Source organism: Enoplosus armatus, chromosome 3 (assembly GCF_043641665.1).
Source record: "Enoplosus armatus isolate fEnoArm2 chromosome 3, fEnoArm2.hap1, whole genome shotgun sequence".
NCBI classification, from domain to species: Eukaryota; Metazoa; Chordata; class Actinopteri; order Centrarchiformes; family Enoplosidae; genus Enoplosus; species Enoplosus armatus.
This window is the reverse complement of record NC_092182.1, coordinates 10,554,143-10,568,660: the sequence shown is the minus strand read 5'-3', so window position 1 is coordinate 10,568,660 and position 14,518 is coordinate 10,554,143. Positions and strand designations below refer to the sequence as shown.

General features: G+C 41.8%; 2 protein-coding genes and 1 non-coding gene across 4 annotated transcripts; 2 read left to right on the top strand and 1 right to left on the bottom strand.

The window, feature by feature from the left end:
- Window positions 1-170: 170 nt before the first annotated feature.
- Window positions 171-3,245, bottom strand: psma5 (proteasome 20S subunit alpha 5). Of its 2 annotated transcripts, none has more exons than XM_070902439.1 (10): window positions 3,190-3,245; window positions 2,832-2,882; window positions 2,284-2,350; window positions 2,022-2,148; window positions 1,561-1,628; window positions 1,366-1,473; window positions 1,167-1,225; window positions 960-1,062; window positions 696-782; window positions 171-501 (listed from the first exon to the last, which is right to left on the bottom strand). In XM_070902439.1, the coding sequence occupies exons 2-10, from the start codon at window positions 2,858-2,860 to the stop codon at window positions 424-426; spliced, it is 726 nt and encodes a 241-aa protein (XP_070758540.1). In that variant the 5' UTR covers window positions 2,861-2,882; window positions 3,190-3,245; the 3' UTR covers window positions 171-423. The 2 variants fall into 2 exon arrangements, with proteins under 2 accessions (XP_070758540.1, XP_070758542.1); XM_070902441.1 differs by having other exon boundaries at window positions 3,173-3,204.
- A 559-nt stretch (window positions 3,246-3,804) lies between these two features.
- Window positions 3,805-3,876, top strand: trnae-uuc (transfer RNA glutamic acid (anticodon UUC)). The gene has a single exon. It is a non-coding gene; the product is annotated as a tRNA-Glu (tRNA).
- A 1,206-nt stretch (window positions 3,877-5,082) lies between these two features.
- Window positions 5,083-14,107, top strand: LOC139283098 (matrix remodeling-associated protein 8-like). Its single transcript, XM_070903052.1, has 12 exons — window positions 5,083-5,199; window positions 5,899-5,925; window positions 6,036-6,341; window positions 7,288-7,389; window positions 7,493-7,626; window positions 7,727-7,906; window positions 9,041-9,182; window positions 12,488-12,646; window positions 12,736-12,760; window positions 12,848-12,933; window positions 13,041-13,112; window positions 13,188-14,107. The coding sequence occupies exons 1-12, from the start codon at window positions 5,148-5,150 to the stop codon at window positions 13,208-13,210; spliced, it is 1,308 nt and encodes a 435-aa protein (XP_070759153.1). The 5' UTR covers window positions 5,083-5,147; the 3' UTR covers window positions 13,211-14,107.
- The last annotated feature ends 411 nt before the right edge of the window (window positions 14,108-14,518 follow it).

Below are 14,518 nucleotides of genomic sequence, written 5' to 3'. Positions count from 1 at the left end.
CTCTGTGATGTGATGCACGTGTTTACGAAGTACAATACTTAGCTTCTGACCATCACACTCAAAACAACAAGAACACAAAAAATAAGAGTCAGACCACTTTCTGAATACAACAGTTTAATTGTAGTACTGATTCGTAACAAAAAAATACCCCCCAGTCCCCCACCCCCACCCCTACCGTTTTCCTGCCACTCAGTTGTAAGCGCTGGTCAGACCCCTGTACAGAGTTACTGTACAGATACTGAGAGACAAGAAGTAAAAATCTGCACATTACAAAGAGAAACCTCTTAAGCAATCCAAGAAAATTCTGAACGCAGCAGGGAGAATGTGCTGATGGAAAGTTGTGGTTGTGACATTCAGCCCAGGTGTACTTCCACGTCCTCTCCTGCCCAGAACTCAAACTAAGACTTTCAAGTCTTTTCTGCTCTAGATGTCCTTGATTACGTCCTCCAGCTCCTCTTTGGAAAACATGTGGAAGGTCTTCCCGGGCTCTACTGTTGCCAGCTACAAGAGGAGAGTAAGAAAGCCTGCATGAAACACGGGGATTTAAACTCTGGCAGTCCTGTGCAAACTTGAAACTGCAATGTTTTTTTCAAACCACACAGCTGATGTGGTTTGCACTGGACATTTTCATAAACAAACACCTTGCCGTACAAAAATTAAGTATTCAGAAACTGGGTGAGAAATGAGGACCGAACCTCAATGTTGGTGGCGTTGAGCTTCTCCTCCATCACCTGCTTCAGGATGGTGAGAGACGACTTAATGGCGTCTTTTAATGTCATAGACTGTCCGTTACCCAGGGAGACAGGGACAAACAGAAAAGATACAACTCTTCAATCCTGGTGATTTGCATGTCTTTCCTTTACTTTAGACAACTAATTCTAAAAAATTAAGCTGCTTATAAACATCACAATTTGCTTCGCTAACATTCCTGTTAAATGAAGATACGCAATGGTCGGCACCTTGTGGTAGACCTCTTGCAGAGAGCTCTGTGCTCCCTCAGACGCTGAGCCGATGGCCCGAGCATCACACTGCACAAAGGTTCCTGATGGGTCCATGTGGTACCTGCATTCACAACAACAAGTAACAGTGAAGTCTCTGTGAAGTCAGAGCTAAAGGTGAACGTGCTTCTGCTTAAATAAGTTGCACAAACAGTAATCTCTACGTACAGCTGGGGTCCTTTCTCATCAACTCCCCCAAACAGAAGTGCTACGCCGAATGGTCGACTCTGTATAGAGAACAGAACAGAGGAACAGAACAGAGAGAGAAGAATACAGGTTAATGCTAGTTTACTCTAACACCTTCAAATATTATGCCTTTGAAAAAAAATCCATTGGCTTGAGGTTTGAATAGATGAGTATGACTGACCATGGCACCGGGATCAGCGTCCTCCTCTCCAAACTGCAGCGCCAGGTTGGACACAGCCTGAGTCACACTCTCCACTGTCATTGTCTCATTGTAAGTGAACCAGTGGTTCTGAGGAGAAATATATACACAGGTTAACCGCAGGTAAAACACAAGGTCAGTGAACTGCTTATATTACAGCGGGCTCAGCATTCATACCTGTGTTTCCACTCTTGCTTTGTCAATTAGAGTCTTGGCATCAGCTATCAAGCCACTCATGGCACAACCTTTGAGGTAGAAAGAAAGAAAATGAAGAAAATGCAGGTCCTGCACAAGCTGTAGCAACAATCAGCATAACCAAACTGGGAGAAATGTCACTCCATGATATCTGAGGTAACACTATTATGCAAGATTACAAGAGTGTAATCATTGCCCCCTATCAAACTTTGAAGTCACATGTAAGGGATATGACAGAAACAGCATCCTATAAATTAAACGACGTGACAAAGGTGAGGCCTTTTCTTTGTAATGTTAGAGAGAAACTTGTGCATGCCTTTGACATGTGTAGGTTCAACTACTGTAATACAAACTACATTTTCAAGTTAACGTAGAGCGCGTCAGTCAACATCCAAATTTGAGGTTCAGTAAATCTGTATCTGATAGTTTGTCTCTCCACTTACCGATGTGACTGTCAATCTCCACAATCTTTTCAATGCTGTTGGGCTCCATCAGCGGAGAGGTGATCCTCTTCTCCACAGCCAGACACACCCCCTCTGACGTCTGGATGCCGATGGCTGTGGAGCCCAACTGGGAAAGCAAGGTCAGACCAAAGAAGACTCATGAGCTTTGAGGTGGACATTTGTTTGCAAGTTTAGAATACAATATCACACAGATCATTAAAGACTATTAGTCAAGTGAAGAGATACAGCATGTAATACTCACTTTTATAGCCTCTATGGCATATTCAACCTGGAACAATCTTCCCTCAGGAGAGAATGTGTTCACACCTCTAGAAGACAGATGTGAATAATGATGATTTTTAATAATGGTTGCCAATTCAACACTGCTGGAAAATAATAAATAATATATAATAAATAGCATTTGTCATTGTGTTGGATTTGTGTTTCGAGTCACCTCTTTCAAAAAAGCACACTTTAAATGCAGTGTTTAAACTATCTTGAGTACAACACGCTTGCACATTTTCATCCTGATTTTCCTGGTTAAATAAAGGTTTTTAAAAAAAAACATAACGAAAGTGAAAGCAAACTAACTTGTTGCGAAGTGACTTGCTGCTTGCTAACTATCTGCAACAAACAGCTACAAAGTTCCAACAAAGATTGGAAACAAAAGTACGTTTAGGTTTCCTTGAGCAGTCAGAATTAAAAATGGTCTGTACAAACCACGTCTTAACATAATTGTGTTCTCTTAAGTTTAGCTAATTCCCACCGAGAAGCGTCAATAAATGACAAAGCAGTTTGTGTTGCACCTACCTGTCATATTCCGATCTTGTCAAAAACATCTTTTAACGTTTAACACAGGACCTGCAAAAAGAGAAGGTTGGTTTAAGGAAGACTCTCGGATTGTAAAAATTAGTTCAAGTAATTATAAAAAAGTGAGGACAATTCTTCGAGTTTGCCGTGAAACCGGGTGATTAGCTAGCTAGGGTTAGCTGCGAAATCGAGCAAGCATGCTAGCTATCTGACGCGGCCAACCACTGAAACAACTGCACGGAAAATGCTAACAGAAAGTCTAACATCGATATTCGGACATTGTAATAATATTTAAGAGAACATATAGGAACAATTCCGCGACATCCTTCTAAAAAACGCACTTGTTAGACTAATTTACCTCCAACCACAAACCCTTGAATGAGTTCGCTAGTTTCAGGGGAAGCGTCTAGGGTGTAACGTCTAAACGCGCCGGTTGTCAACAAATCTGAAACGAAGGTTCCGCGTGTGCAGAGCCTATCCCTGAGCGTAAATATCAGTTTGTTAGCAACGAGGAGAAGTCATACTCTCTGCTTTAAAATAACTTGATACGGATATGAAATAAACATACAAAAATATGATCAATTAACAACAGTAGCCGGGGTTTAATATAAATTATCCTGTTGTGTCTCTCGAACTACTGTTTCATGTGAATTCATTTAGATGAAGAACATATCCCTGTCATGCAAGTCAGATTAGAATAATGACAAAGGAAAATCACTGTTACAGATCAAACACTGACTTGGATAATACACAAAAGATCTAGTAATATATACTTGATATTGTCGTTATTGCAATATAGATATTGTCAGTAAGTCATATTTTAGTGGAAGGAGCTTCCCCCAAAAAAATCAAGCATGATTTTTTTTTTTTGAAGAGCATAATTCACAATGGGGAACATGGCTCCCTCTAATGTTTAGTCAGTAATTTAAAATGCACATTTCTGTTCACAAGTGGTCTCAGGACGTCAGACAGATCCCATATGGTCTAGCGGTTAGGATTCCTGGTTTTCACCCAGGCGGCCCGGGTTCGACTCCCGGTATGGGAACTAATTTTTCAAATACGGGGACATTACACGAAACCATTTACACTACAGAAACGATAACTTCTCAAACTCCCTTGCACCTACTACCGCCGACCATAATGTACACAAGTTTCAGAAATACATATATCATATGTTAGTCAACCATACAGTAATACAGGAAACCAGCCACTGAGCGTCGCCTTTGAGCTGAATAAGGTGAGCAGTATCACCAGTAACAGTGGAGACCTGTGGCTGCTGAAAATATGCTAAACAGTAAATATGGTGCTCTTTAAAATGGCCTATATGTGGAGAGGTTACATGCCCTGTTCTATCAATATTGTTACATTCAGAGATCAAGCAGTGGTGGAAAAAGTATTCAGATACTTAATACCCCAATTTACAAAAAGTTTTAAAATTTTAAAAGTACTGTTAAGTTCAAATTTCAACTTGAGTGACTTAAAAATACAAAAAACTACTATCAAAAGTAAAGTTTAAAGTTTAAATGTTTGTTAAGCACTTTGGAAATGTATGAGCTGTGCAATGTTAATACATTTCACTTGTCTATTATTATTATTATCATTATTATTATTATTAGTAGTAGTAGTAGTATTGATGCGCTGTATAAGCAGCATTTAATGTCTGGCTGTTCAAGGTGGAGACAATTTTATTACGACTATTGGGTTGAGTCATCTACAAGAATGCATATAGAATTATCACATAGTCTAGGTTTTGGATGAAAAGTAACTAGTAAACACAGCTGTCATACAAATGAAGTGCAGTATTTAAATAGGTATAAGAGAACACACAGAACAATACAGGAGTCCTTCCTACCAGTGCTGACGTATCGCTGTTTATATTTCGATTTAATCAAATCTATTTTGTGGAGTTAAAGCAAAAAATGTGTTTGGGTGGGTTCAGTCCTTATAACCAAGTGAGAGCGAGAGGAAATACACTTGTCCTACAACACTAATAACAGCCACAGCTTGTGTTCGCTGATCTCTCTCTTGATGTTGTACTGTTATAAGTTAAGATGTGGGTTCTGTGAGGAGAGGGGGGTGTACCTACGTACGGGTGGTGTCGGGTTTCATTTCCCGGGTGGGATCAGTTCAGTTCGGTCCTGTTTTGGTTCTGTGTGGGAGCCCTAACGTGGCGCTGCCTGGTACTTCTTCAAAGTCTGAAATCTGACCAGATCAAGTCCTGCTGCTGCGGATGGATACACAATAAGTGTTTTCTTACTCTCAGGGCCTCTCAGGTGTTCAGCCTTGACCAGTCTCCAAACCATTAACATTGTCAACATGAAGACCGAGAGGGAGGACATCATTTTTCAGGCTCTCCTCTTGATCCACAGTAAGTAGGCTGGAGTTTGGTTGGTGCAGCAGCATTGATTTACATATATCACAGGTGCGTGCAGAGTATGCGTACATAACTTAACATTATTATTGCTTTTTTAAAGTAGCCTATTAAGGCCAAAATCTGCACCAGTATTCTGCTAAATGTGATTATAATTTTAATTTTCCTGAATTTTCTCTTTTTCTTTGAATAGATTAAGCCTCGTATTTTAAGCCTCTGAAATTACCAAGCTTTTGTTAGAAAACATGACAGTTAATTTGCTGACATGTAGAAACAAAAAAATATTTATCTGAATATTTTCAGACTAATATCAAAGCCAGACTCGATGCTTCACACTCACACACAGATGCATTCCTGTCAGATGAGTTTTACTGAGTCAGAGTCCAAAACATCAGGTCAGTGTAGGACAGTCATTCACTTAACTGCACATTACGAATATTAGTCAAAGAGTGGACTTTCCACTATTGTTTTTTTTTTATGTTTTTAAAAAAAAACAGCTGCAGGGAATTGTATGTAGTTGTTCTCATTTGCTACTATATTGACCTTGAATGATTTCATTAATTGAACCAACCTCAGTTGTAGTTTAATGTGACTTTAGAGAGCTTTCCTTCCAGCAGGAGTTATACATTTCAACACAACATGCAGAGTCTGTTTAAGTGATTATCTTGTTCACCTCTCCTGCTGTTTCTATTTCAGTCCCTGTGGCCTGCCTCTTCACTGCAGGTATGTTTCTCTTTGTGTGTGTCTATCGTGATTCATATGTATTTCTATTCAGGGATTTAGTAGATGTCTGTATTACTGTGTGTAAACTCTACACCCTCTCTGTGCCTCAGTGTCAGGTCAGGCTGACAGCAGCAGCAGTGTGGTGGTGGCAGGCTACAATGTGAGCGCCCCCGCCGGGTCAAGGGTGGTGCTGCAGTGTGTGAGCGGACGCATGGTGTGGACCAGGGACAGGGTGAGGGACAGACAGAGGGTGGTCCACTGGGACCTGTACCGGGCGCATCCAGACTACGCCATGGAGAGGGTGCTGGACATGTTCTCTGCGGGGGACCAGAGGATCTACAACTCCTACAACCTGGGCAGGGTGGGCCTCAGCCCCACAGCCTTCAGGGATGGAAACTTCTCCCTGGTCATCAAAGGTCACACTCACTGTCTTTGACTTTCATGTCTGCAGCTGTTGGTGAATTGGTCTCTCATTATAACTGACATTACTTTGTCTGATTGTTTGGTTTCCTGTCTCTTCTTTTATGTACTTTTCAGAGCTGATCTCCTTAACAGAACCAGATTGCTCATATTTTTATATCATCAGTTTTGGTTCATACCAGTTATCCATCAGTGACCATAAAATTGCCTTCATTTATTTATTTGCTTGTTGAAGTTGCATTATGGTCACAGTAATACAGTTGAAAAGAAGGTTAGTTGAGGGCCTTTCCAAAGGACATGTTTCAGCAGACGTGGTAAACCAGATTTTAATGCGAACCTGCTGTTTTGAAAACTGTTCTGTGTTGGTGCATTCAAGTGGGAATCACAAACATTCACACAACACCGGCATTGAGAGTTGACTCCAACGCAGCCACGGTTTTCATTCAAGAATTCAGATGACTATTTTCTTAACATGTGTGCTTGCTTGTTGCTTGTCCGCCTTGATTTATTTTCCAACAGCTGACCTAAAAAAAAAAGGAACTGAAAGTCTGACAGAGCTGTCATCGCAAACACCTGCCTGTACCAATCACAAGGACTTTAAAAAAAAAAAAAAATGTCCCAGCTCTCAACTGACTTCACGTACCAATGATGTCATTTTGGCAAAAAAAAACTGTCATGTATTTAGCCACCTCAAAAGTTTAAAGTTTCAGACAGATTGTTCATACTGAAGTGAAATGAATGGAATCCCACTGCTGCCTAACATACAGGCGATCAATTTAAAAATGTGTGGCATGCTTTGGAAAACAGTTGGCAGTAACATGAAGTATATATGATTTATAACTCATAAACTACAACAAAGTGCTGTAGTTGACAAGCACAGTCTTTTAAGTCCTGACATTATCACAACGTTTGCATTTTGTATGTTTCTGCATGTGACGACAGACGTGACGATGAATGACAGAGGCCTGTACTCTTGTAACCTCCACCATCTCTACTGCCACCTGTACGAGACAGTCAGAGTGCAGCTCAACGTCACCAAGTCGCGTATGTATCACAGTGCACCCACCATCAGCATCTTCAACACGCAGCCACTTTAAAGCTGACTCGCTTTGTTTTGGGGGGTTATTCTCGCACATTTAACATGAAGGCCGTAAAGAACAGCGTTTCTGGGATGGACAGAAGGCGGTGTATGTGGTGCTGCTCGGGAGTACCGTGGTGCTGCCATGCATCAACCGGCGTAACGTGTGGACAGACTGGAGCGACGAGGAGGAAGACCAGCAGGTGCGTGAGCTTGTTTGTAGGTTTTCTTCAAGACAATCAACCTCTGTCTAGTTTTGCTTTTAATTTAGAGGAACTCTTTCCCAACCTTGGTGGCTTCCAGGTGGTCCACTGGGACCGTCAGTCCCCAGGGGTCCGCCACGACCGCGCTGATCGGCTGGTGGACCTGTACGCCTCTGGGGAGCAGCGTAGCTACGGACCGCTGTTCCTCCAGAGGAAGATGAACATCAGCAATCACGCCTTCTCAGAGGGAGACTTCTCACTTGCCATATCTGATCTGCAGGTGTGTGTGTGTGTGTGTGTGTGTGTGTGTGTCTAAAAGGAGAGTAACTGCACAGAAAACACCACAGGAGCCTGATTGTTTAGTACACATAGTAAAGAATATACTGCTATGGCAAGAGGTACACTTTCCACTGGGGTCACCCATGAACAGTGTGCAGAACACATGGAACTTCCATTAGTAATGCAGCTTTATTGTTCTGTTGGGAAAAGTGACGTTGGCAGTCCAGTACGTTGAGCAATCTCATCAGTTTTTAAAAACAACAACAGCAGTACCATAACAAACAATACCAGTCCCTTTGTGCCATTTGTAGTAATAGAAAGCAGAGAAAAGTTTATAGTTGTATTTTAGGAATCTCAAGTGTCCCGGTGTTTTTTTATAGAGCTCATAAATCAGAACGCTTAGGTTAAATACAGGCTCAGGGGGCTCTGGGGGCTTAAAGACCACACTGTGGAACAGGGCCAGTTTTCCAGTCAGCTACAGGCAACACTCAGCTGACTGTCAGACCAATTCAAAATAGATCATTTCTCAAGTGTTCTGCTATCGCAGAAGTTTAAAGTGTTTTCAACTAATCCCATTTGCGCAAATAAGTAAACAAGACTAGCGTTTTTTGACCAATTATAGATTTAGTTAAATAGTGATTACTTAAATCTATCATGAAAATTAAGCAAATGTGTATGTTTCTCAAGTGAACAATACAGGCTTGTTTTACTCCACTATCTGTGGGGCACTGTGTAGAATGTTTTCAGGCTGCTACATGAATAAGAACACGTAATATGTTTATCAATAGATAATGTGTTGTTGTGTGATGTTTTCGGTCTTGTTTAAGAATATCCTGTTGTAAAAATATTCCTGGAACAATGCACAGCAGAGTAGAGTGGACAACTAAAACCCTAAAAATATGGCGTTTCCCATCAAAGCTCTCTGACAGTCAGTGTCATCCTTGAAAACTTTATGTCCACATTTATCGTAAGAATAACCATCAACCATAACCAAATCAAAAATAGTCATTTTTTACATTTTCATCACAGTTGAGTGTTTCACCTGAAGGCTCATGCAGTATCATGTATGTGTGTGTGTGTGTGTGTGTGTGTGTGTGTGTGTGTGTGTGTTCGACTGTCTGCATTCAACACACAGCCCACAGACAAGGGGATGTATTCCTGCCACCTCCACCATCATTACTGCGGTCTGCATGAGAGAAGAGAGTTTCAGCTCAACGTGGAACCACCAGTGATTCAGACCACCCTGCCTGCCAAAGCACTGCCCAGTGAAGACAAAGGTAACACACACACACACACACACAAATACAGATCTCTCTTCCTGCTCTAGTTATTTGTCAGTGTGAGCGCCTTAGCAGAGAGGATGTTTTATGACTTAGTGGATTTGAACTATCATGTGTACAATTAGGGGGGGAAAAAACTCCACTCACACATCTGTTCTTTCCTTCACTCTCGTGTTTGGTCTCTGCCTCTCTACAGAGCAGATTAACAGCAGAGGAAGAAGAGATTAGAGTAGCATGAGGAGCTGAAGTTTTCTGTTTGTTTCATGAGAGATTTCTTTCTTGCACCGTCAGCTCATCTGGCGCCAGACCCCTGAAACCACATGCACTCCCTCACCCTCATCGCTTTTCACCTTCTTCTCAACCCACCGCTCTCCACTGTTTCATCATTATGGCACCATTCAACTGTGTGTGTGCAGTTGTATATGTATGCTTGCAAGGATTGTTTTTGTCTTTAGTGCATCATCCATTGTTTTTTTCTGCTTCTTCCTCTTCGTTTCTCCTCTCTCAGTGGGTTTGGTTCACATTTCCCAGTGCTTTGACCTGATTAAAACAATTCTTTCCCTGCGTGCATATTAGAGAGAGGAAAAGAAAAGATAGGAGGAAAGAAGGGGAGCAGACAGAAGAGAGGACTGGCATGTTGGCATGCCAGCTGCCTACCTCAAATTCTTGGAGAATGAGACAGTTTCTGGTGCATGTGTCTGTGTTTCCAGTAGGTAACTGAAGCAAAGCCGATAATGGCCGATGTATCAATGTGGGGAAATCATTGAGAGAGGTTTAGAAATGAGAAATGCCTGTGGCCTAGTCCATCTGTGTGCGTGTGTGTGTGTGTGTGTGTGTGTGTGTGTGTGTGTGTGTGTGTGTGTGAGTGTGTGTGAGTGCGTGCCAAGTCCGATCTCATTTCAGTGGAATCTCTCGGATACAGTCTTTGGACTGAAGTCCAGCTCTGCCCACACAATTAATCCTTCACTCCCCGAGCTGTAATAATACAGTAGGACTGCACCATGGGAATTTTACTGGTTAGAAACAAGATGCATAACTGTTTGTCTCCAGCACAGGAGTGAGTTTGCACGATGTCTTGCCCTGTGCTCTCAGACATTAGCAGTCCTCTGCAGTATTTCGTCTTCTTATCTGCTCTTGTTTTGCCCTCTCTGACTGTCTGCTGCCCTGTTGACTTTGGCTCTCTCCTGACGTTCTTGAGGAGTTTCACTCTTTCTTCACCCCACCTTTTTCTCCCCTCTTTCCTGCCTTCTTGCCTCCTTTGAGGATCTCACATGCTCAGGTTTGTTTATTTGCATCACATTCCTTTCAATCGCTCTGTTCCATCGCTTTTCTCACTTTCTTTTCGCCTTTCCTTATAAAGAAATAACTCTTTTCGGTATGGTTTATGGACAAGAACAAGAAGTTTGCTTTGTCTGTGCAGCTGCTGGCAACACAGAGGCAAAGACAGACTGAGAGGTAGACGTAGAGAGGGATGAGGCCTTTAAGATAGAGGGAGATAAACAAATAGAGGAGGAAGGACGGGGGAGTCTGTTGATGAAACAGGGAGAAGGGATGTAGGTCACTTCTCCCTCCCTCCCATCAGAGTTATTTCTCAGTGCAGTTTAGGCAGGGGGAGAAGCCAGTCTAAACACAAACACATATGTTCCCATCTGGGCCACGAGTCAGGAGAATGGCTTGAAACCAAATAAAAGGATCAGAGGATTTGTGATGTAAATGAACATGTTTTTTTCATGTACGCTGCAGACGAGCAGCCGTGTATGCGCTGGTTTGTCTTTGGGATCACTGGGCGAGGTCTTCATTCTGCGAGACAAGTCCCTGGAGAAACATCTCACTGTCCCCTTCCTCTCCCTTGGCTTTCCTCCTCTGTCCCACCCCGCTCTTGTCCTTTCTTCACTCCTCTTCCTCTCCTCACTCTTCTGTGTTTTACTGCCAGGAAAAGTAAATCACAGCATGACTTTCTGTCTGGATCTCATTTTGGCTCAAATATGTTGAGTCTGAGGTCCACAGCTGCTTCTTGCTTTGCATTTTTTTTGTAATGCTAAATGAAACCAGGCGCTCCCTCCTCCTCTGCTGCTCAACACTTTGCAGAACCGCACATATCAGCTAATGTCGTCCGGATAATTATTTCTCCCTGCCCTGGAAAGTCAGCAGGTTTTTTTTACAGCCAGGAAATGTCATCGCATGTAAAAAAAAAAACAACAACCAAACATTTAAAACAATTTGCAAGGTGTTGGAGCTTACGTGGCATCACACACAGCAAGTGATGCACACTCATGCACGGATTAAAGGTTTTCGTTAGGCTTAGAGAAATCTCTGCGAAATCTCTTAGCTCATATGTTTGTCTCCTAGCATTAGATGTAGCCCGCCACTTCAAACACACATTAAACACAAACCACCAAATGCCCCGGGAACAAAAACAAGAGTCATTTGAGCAGAAATGAAGTTCACTAGTCCAGTTCTTTACTTTGTTCAGTGCCCAAAAAAAGATGCTAATAAAAATTAGAGAATGAAAGAAAGTGAGCAGTGGGCTTTGATTATTATATATTATTATATTATTCTACTTTGCTCTTATTCATACATTGAAAGAGCTCGACCTCATGGTGGCGCCAGAGACAAAGTCAGGGGACCATGAATGTCTGGACCAAAGTTTGTGCCAATCCACAGAGGAGATATTTCACAGAATAATTGAAAACTTTGGCCTGCTGGTGGCGCTAGTCAGTAGGATTCATTCTCCGGCCACCATAAATACACCAAATTTCATGGCAATCCATCTCATAGTTGTAGAGATATTTCAGTCTGGGCCAAAGTGGTGGACGCACTGACTGACATTGTCATCCCAATAGCCACGCTGCTAATGTGGCTAAATGTTTTTTACAACAGTGAAAAAGAATTTGAAACCTGTAGGAGCTACTACACGAATAAAGTTAAATGGGAGAATGAATGAAATCTATACACCAAATGAAAAAGAACAAATGCAGGTTTAGCACTGCTCATACTAAGGCTTTGGACAGAGTTATGTTTGATGTTGTTTCACACAAGTTAAAGCATTGAAAATCTGCACAGCCACAGAAAGTGCCTCCAAAAAGGGAGTGAAGAGATGCTGAAAGTGAGAGCTATTATTGGACTGAATGGATTGTTTTTGTGTTTCTCACGAGGTGTGTCATGTCTGTTCAATGTAAGGTTCGGTCTGGTTTATTACTTTTGTAAACCTCAAGGTGACACATGGTTCTGTTTGTGAGAGAAAAGACGAAGAACAGAGGAACACTAGATGCTGACTGTTCTCTCTTTGTCCTACTCATCAGACACCACTAAGGCTGAATCACCGCGAGTCATCAATGTTATTCTGCCAGACCAGAGACACCACTTTCTCCTGCCGCTGGGCTACGTCCTCACCTCCTTCCTGCTCCTGGCCTTCATTATCCTCATCATCATCCTCATCACACGCAGACACAGAAGCAAAGGTCTGACTCTGTGATACCTCAGTCTGACTGTGGGTGATTTACATTGGAGGTTGTTTCTGAATCTCACCTAATTTTTCTTGTGTTTTCAGAGTTTTATCCGCAGGCATCCATGAGGTGAGCGAGAACACACAAACACACACATGATCACTGTCTTACCCTCAAACACACACACACTCAGGTGTCTCTTTCTGACTGCGACAGGTCCAGCAGAAGTCACAGCAGCTCGGAAGAGTTTGAGATGAACGTTACTGAAGTGAATGTGTGCAGTCGGGAGGAGAGAAGATTTGGTGAGTGAAAAGAAAGTGTGGCTTTTGACATCCTCCTGTGTGTGTGTGTGTGTGTGTGTGTGTGTGTGTGTGTGTGTGTATTTTGACTTCATCTCGTGTGGTTGTAGACTACAAGAACAACCTGCTGAAAGAGAAGGTCCACATGAACCCTCAGCCTAAAGTCATTGATCTTGACAAAGGTAACACACGCACATGCATCACAAATTTTCTAATTTTCATTCTCCTTAAGCTCAATTTGTCTTTTCTTCTTGCAGAGATGCAGAAGTTTTCTAAGTGAGGAAGTGACAAAATAAAAAAAATGAAACTGGAGTCACTGGCTGGTCCAGAGGCTGCGCTCCAAACTGAACTCCTCCACTCTGCCTTCTGTCCTGGCAGGAGAGAGAAAATGTTGTGAAATGCAGAAAACCAGTAAAAAAAAACAGCTCACATTGAGGCCCTGTGTTTCCAAATTCTCAGTAAAAAACTAATTTTGTTTTCTTTGATTGTACTTAGTACAAACTAAAAAGACTGGACCACTGTGCATGGCCCAATAGCGCCACCAAGAGGGGAGTCTAAACCAAGCTGTTGGTTCACTCAGTTGTGATTGAGTGAATTTGAATTATCAGTTATTCCAGCTTTGATCATTATTCCTCAAGTAAAAAAAAAACAATTTGATGTTTTTATTCTCACTTTGTTCTGTTTTACTCACATATCCATCTCGGCTTAACTGACTGGACAGAAGCACCACTGAGGCATCTCTATCAGTGTGAACTGCTTCCTGCAGGCTAAGATTAACTGTATGCTAACTGACCAATGAAGCAGTGTTGGAAAAATGTTTTATTTTGATGCTCAGACTGTATTTTTGTGTGCAATGTTCCTTTTTTTTTTTTACATGTATTAAAGTTTGATGCTGATGTTTAGCTGTTGGTTATTCCATTTGTATTCCCTTTGTGAATATCAGACAGTAAATATCACTGCTTGTTAACTGAATGTGGACAGAAAAGCACAGGTGTGTCACTTATAACATTAACGATGGCTCTGTTCTATTCAAGCGTCCCGGTGCGCCATGACAGTGAGCTTGTACAATATTAGTATAATACTGGCATGCTCACATCACATGCTTCACATCAAGGGAACTACTGTACTACTGTGCTGGACTGCTAATCCAATAAACATTTCACATAAAAAACTATAAGGATTTGTTATCAATAACGCAGGAGTGAAGAAAAGAGTTGATTGCAGGACTTTAGAAATGCTGAGGTCATGAGTCCTAACACCCAAACATAATCCCACCCATAATATTTGACTATCCAGAAGATTTTTTTCAAATTAAATTTTTTTTTAATGAATGTAACTGTGCATTGTATTTTTATTTTGTTCATTTAAAAGCTGGGACATTATTCTGGTGGAAAAATACAAAATCCTTCTAGAAATATTGACTGTAAAATATCAGGATCACCTTTAAAGACCCACCGTGTCATTTTGTAGAAAATAAACAGCTCCTCAGGGCCCCAGACATTCAAAAAAAGCCAAGGGCATGACTTCGGTCTCCTCATTGGACGTTACAGCCCTGGTTGTGGAGCATGTACACACTTTGCTGCTGATG

Excerpts from the sequence above, each read along its gene's own strand:
- LOC139283098 (XM_070903052.1), top strand. The coding sequence starts at position 5,148 with ATGAAGACCGAGAGGGAGGACATCATTTTTCAGGCTCTCCTCTTGATC. Across the intron at positions 7,907-9,040 it reads TTGCCATATCTGATCTGCAG|CCCACAGACAAGGGGATGTA; the intron begins GTGTGTGTGTGT and ends TTCAACACACAG. Across the intron at positions 13,113-13,187 it reads AGTCATTGATCTTGACAAAG|AGATGCAGAAGTTTTCTAAG; the intron begins GTAACACACGCA and ends TTCTTCTTGCAG.
- psma5 (XM_070902439.1), bottom strand. The coding sequence starts at position 2,860 with ATGTTTTTGACAAGATCGGAATATGACAG. Across the intron at positions 1,474-1,560 it reads AAGCAAGAGTGGAAACACAG|AACCACTGGTTCACTTACAA; the intron begins GTATGAATGCTG and ends ATTTCTCCTCAG. Across the intron at positions 1,226-1,365 it reads ACGCTGATCCCGGTGCCATG|AGTCGACCATTCGGCGTAGC; the intron begins GTCAGTCATACT and ends TTCTCTATACAG.